This window comes from Gobius niger (assembly GCF_951799975.1).
Source record: "Gobius niger genome assembly, chromosome: 11".
In the NCBI taxonomy this organism is placed as follows: domain Eukaryota; kingdom Metazoa; phylum Chordata; class Actinopteri; order Gobiiformes; family Gobiidae; genus Gobius; species Gobius niger.
The window spans coordinates 34,900,148-34,905,358 of NC_136862.1; the positions used below are offsets into that span (position 1 = coordinate 34,900,148).

The 5,211-nt window shown below is 43.7% G+C and overlaps 1 protein-coding gene across 1 annotated transcript; it reads left to right on the forward strand.

Annotated features, from left to right (window-relative positions):
* Positions 1–1,300: 1,300 nt before the first annotated feature.
* On the forward strand, positions 1,301–2,242 carry LOC306970054 (olfactory receptor-like protein COR4; the record flags this gene model as incomplete). Its single annotated transcript, XM_079565880.1, has 1 exon — positions 1,301–2,242. The coding sequence occupies one exon, from the start codon at positions 1,301–1,303 to the stop codon at positions 2,240–2,242; it is 942 nt and encodes a 313-aa protein (XP_079422006.1).
* Between the last annotated feature and the right edge of the window lie 2,969 nt (positions 2,243–5,211).

Sequence of the window (5,211 nt, forward strand, 5' to 3'; positions counted from 1 at the left end):
TCTGGTTGGTTGTGAGTTTGCTATGCATGGTAGCAACGCAGAGGCCCCTTAGGTCCTAACAGCTGTGGTGGTGGGGGCTGAGCTGGGGAGACCTTGGTTGGTGAAAAAGGCAGAGGCGGGAGAGGGGCATGATGCTTCTTTGGGGATGAAAGCCTTGGTCTTGACGCAACTGGAGTGAGGGAAGTCATTTGGTTTATCAAGTTTTCAAAATGGTTGGGAAATCCCATAGGTGACTGTGAAGATGGGAACGACTCAGGAGTGTGTAGATGTAGCAGTCGGATTCAAGGCATGTGGTGTAGTAGATGAAAGTGCTCCATCAGCTGAAACATTTACTATAGATGCAGGTGGTGCTGCAGTTGAGCTTTTTCCCAGAGAGGCAGATGCAGGTGGTGATGTCGCTATTGTTGAAACGTTTTCCGCAGATGCGGATGGTGCTGCTGTGGCTGTATCCTTAACTGCGGCTGAGTCCATAGGTGCAGATGGTTCAACCACCTCGATGACTTCAGCTTGGGTGATGGGCGAGCCCCCTTCCGAGTCCCCAGCCTCTGCTTCCTCATCGGAAGACTTGACGGTGAGATTGAGGAGATCCTCGAAGTACTCCTTCCGCACTGTAAACAGTGTTGAGGGCTGAGGCGCGGAATGGTTGCCAGAATCTCGTCGAGGCCAACCACTAGTCCTCCGCCATTGCTTCTCCGAGCTTATCCTAGACCCAAGTTTTTGACCCTGTGACAGCACGAGCTGCAGCACGCATGGCATTCCGGTACCGCTCAGTTGCCCTGTGCTCTCACAAGCCAACAAGGCCAGGTAGGACTTCTTCTTCAGCTTGACGGCATCCCTTGAGGGATTTCCGCCCTGACAGGCACCTGAAGCTCTTCCAGAGGGGGGAGTTGAAGACCATCCGTCGTACCCCATGCACACTCTCAAACACACTCTCATTCATCCTGGCCTATTGTACATGTTTTTAGTGGCAAGAGAGACCGGAGTACAGGTCTCACTGTCATTGCCCACGTGGCCGTTGAAGTCCCGTTGAAGTGTTAAGTAGAAGTTTGTCCCTCAATAGTGACCAGGGGGAAACATTTGTGGAACTTGTGCTGCTAAATAAATGGCCCAAAAGTCTAAAATTGGTAAAATTGGTAGTGGACCTACCGAACATACTGAACCTGTACCGTTACACCCCTACAAAAAAGTCTATTTTGATTGTCTAATTGAAAAAACTAAACGTGACTTTGACTGTAATACACTTTTCCCTCTGAAGGGCCTGTTCTAACACCTGTTGTCCTCTGTTAATCCTCAGCAGTAGATGGCCAACAGCTCTGACGGCTCGGTGCTGCTCCTCCAGAGCCTGACCCTGGACTCGCCGGGCGCCGCTCTCTCTACCTTCCTCATCGTTCTCTTTGCGTACACTTTTGTCGTTCTGTCCAATGTGACCATCTCCCTCCTCATCCTCCTGAACCGCTCCCTGCACCAGCCCCTTTACCTGCTCTACCTAAACCTCTCTGTCAACGACCTGCTGGGCAACTCTATGATCATGCCCCGCCTCCTCGCCGACCTGCTGCGTGCTCCATCTCTCCGCACCATCCACCTCTACAGCTGTGTCATCCAAGCGTTCCTCACCCAACTCACCAATACCACAGGACACACCATCCTAATGATCATGGCCTTCGACCGGTATGTGGCCATCTGCAAGCCGCTGCAGTACTCTGCGATCATGACCGGCAGAACCGTGGTGAGGCTGGTGGTCTGGGCGTGGGGCGTGGCCTTTATATTTGTGGCGGTTTTGTTCGGGCTGACGTTACGGTTGACGCGCTGCCGAACCCTGGTCTCTGGACTTTACTGCAGCAACGCAGGGCTGTTTAAACTCTCCTGTGAAAGCACATACATCAATAACATCTATGGATTGTTTTTCACCGTAGTTCTGTTATCCAGCTCAATGGGGAGCATGGTTCTGACGTATTCCAAGATAATGGTGATTTGTCTGAGGAGTAAGAACGCCTCTCTGAACAGCAGAGCTCTGCAGACCTGCTCCACACACCTGCTGTCCTACCTGGTTTACCTCTTTGATGGGTTGCTGATCATCGCGTTCCACAGGTTTCCAAAACTTACTCAGGAGCGCAAGTTCATCACCATCATGTATCACCTGCTGCCGAGCGGCGCCAACCCGCTCATCTACGGCCTGCAGTCCACCGAGATACGCAGGAGCCTCAGCCTGTTCTTCAGACCAAAGCTCTCCAACAGCACATGAAGTGCAGATGATCACAAGTGGGAAGTTCTATGGAAGTACAAGAATAAAATTTAAACTTTTACTTTACCGAAACATTCATGAGAAATAATGTACATTCACTTTTAGTGATATTTTAAAGCCTCTATCTGTACTTTCTAGCTCACTTAATTTTTTTAACAATATTAAAAGTAAAACTTTTTTTTATTTTGATTTAAAATATTTTTAACTGCAATGACATCTGCGGTACATAGGCGGTGCCAAGGGGGTTTGTGGGGGTAGAAGCAGCAGCGTTCTGGATGTTCTGCAGCTCTGACAGCTCGTTTAGAAAGGCCAGTGAGCAGCGTTACAGTCGTCTAACCTGCTGGAGACAAATGCATGGATAAGTCTCTCTAAATCTGGTTTTGACAATATTCCTCTGATCTTAGCAAGGTTTTTCAAATGGTAAAAAGCTGCTAATGTTATAGCTTTGATGTGGCTGTTTAAGTTCAGGTCTGAGTCCATGATCACTCTGAGATTTTGAACCTGACTTTTTGGTTGGTTTTAGAGAGAGAGACTCAAGGTGACTGATAACACTTTGTCTGTGGGCCAAAAACAATGATCTCAGTTTTGTCTGAGATGGAGAAAGTGGTTTTGCATCCACAAACTGATCTGTCGGATGCAGAAATGTATCATCGACCTGGGTGTCCTGGTGCCACGAGCACTTTTGGGCTGTTTCTCAATCTGTGTACTTGTGCGGACTTATGTGCTCGTGGACTGGTGAAACATCACGTGTGGCCCAAGTCCTGTTCCAATTCAAAGTCCGCTTCTCAGCAAGTCCGCTGTCCGTACCCAGGAGTGAGCACTCTGACAATTGGTGGTTTTGCTATACTTCCCCTGTGTTAATTGCCTGCCCCGCCCTGATGTGTTAGCCCTGTGCCTCATTCGCTCATGCATTTATTCCTCCATGTTTCCCTTATCCTGTGTCGGTTCATTGTCAGTGTCAGCCCTGGTTCCTTTGAGCTATTGTTTCACTAGTTTGTCATCTTTTCTCTAGATTTTGTTGCTATTTTGGATTTTGGACACTTCCTTGCTCAACCTCCAGTCATGACAGAATCTTTACAAAGTTCCAAGTAGAACTTCAATGTGCAACAAGAAGAAATGGGAGTGAGACCAAAAAAAATGTAGCAAACGTTTTATTGAAGCAAGATGCAAAATCCCTCTGCGCAAATATTTGTAACTAATGTAGCAGCTTAAACCAAACCAAACTTTTAAGCTCAGCAGTTTTTCTATTACACTTACAACAATGCGTATGGTTTGTCCAATGCTATTGTTGTTTGTATGTTTCGTATTAAACAAATGAATGAATAATAACAGCAATTATTATATTATTATTGTAATTATTATATTATTATTCAAGCCATTGATCTGTGATATTTGAGAATGTGGGACACAACATTTATTCAAATTCCTATTGTTACTATACTATTACTATTGTTAAATGTATAACACTGTCGACACTCAAAACATATTATTTGGCAACATAATGACTCTGTGCCATGCTATATTATGGTATTTACACTCCAAGTACCGTAATGTAATGTAATAAAATAATTAATTCTATCTAGTACTAAAGTATAACTACACTATACCAAAATATGGTAAGACTTTATAATAAGGTTACATGAAGTCATGCATGAATAACATGAAATTATGCATGAAATAATGTATGATTTCATGATGAATTCATGCATGACAATATCATGACTCATCATGAGTTAAAGTGACTTCAAGATGACTTCATGCATGAACTAAGTAACTACTGTAATTAATTCATGAGAAAATCTTGTTAATATATCATGATCTTAGAATCACAAATTCATTCAAACATTTAGATTTTTTACCAAAACATTAACTAGTAATTAATGTTTTACAGCAAAACTATTTTGCTAGTTTTGCTGTAATTAACTCATCATTAGCTAATCCTCAGTTCATTCATAAATTCAGGATGATTGCATCTCCGAAACTAAAGAGATGCACTTAAATGCTTTGGACAATAACCTATCACGTTCAGCACAGAAGACCCAAATGCGTGGCTCAGAATCTTTTTATTAACGCGGTCAAAAACAAGGATATATAACGAAGCATTCCCACAAGAGCTGCACAAGGACAAAGAACAAAAACAGAAGTGTCAAAAACTCAAAACACACAAGAACAAAATGACATGCTTACCTGCACAAGGACAAAGTCAATAGGTGTGTTTAAGATGAGCGAGGCGCTGCAGGCGAGCGCTGCAGGCGAGCGCTGCAGGCGAGCGCTGCAGGCGAGCGCTGCAGGCGAGCGCTGCAGGCGAGCGCTGCAGGCGGCTGCAGGCCGGTCAGATTTGTGTCCAAGATGGCTCTGACGCCACCTGTGCGACGGTGCCCGTATTCTCGTGAGACAGAGGCGGCTGGAGCGCCTTGGGTCGGCGAGCGAAGTTGCTTTTCTCCGCCTCACTCGGCTGGCTGAACTACAAAGGCCAAAGGGATTGTGGGAAATGAAGTGCTGTAAACACGTTCGCTGACAGTGAATAATAATAATAAAAATATTATTATAATAATAATAATAATAATAATAATAATAATAATAATAATAATAATAATAATAATAATTATTATTATTATTATTATTATTATTATTATTATTATTATTATTATTATTATTATTATTATTGTGATGAAAACACACTGGAATCAAAAACAGAAAGAAAAATGAATGAATGCTCATTGATCGAGTTCCCTTTGAAAGAAACCCGTCTGTGAAAGTTTGTGAAAACTGTTGAAATACAAAAAAATATAAATTTAATTCAGCAAAATATGGGGAATGAAGACATACACCATCCTAGTTGTTGGAGCGCTCTTACTTAGTAAAAAAGATCTCAAGTTCACAAACCAAATCCCTGGAAACACCTAATGCAGGTTCCCCGAGGAGCATTGGTTTGCACCTGGGACCGTAAATGGAAAATACAAGCATTT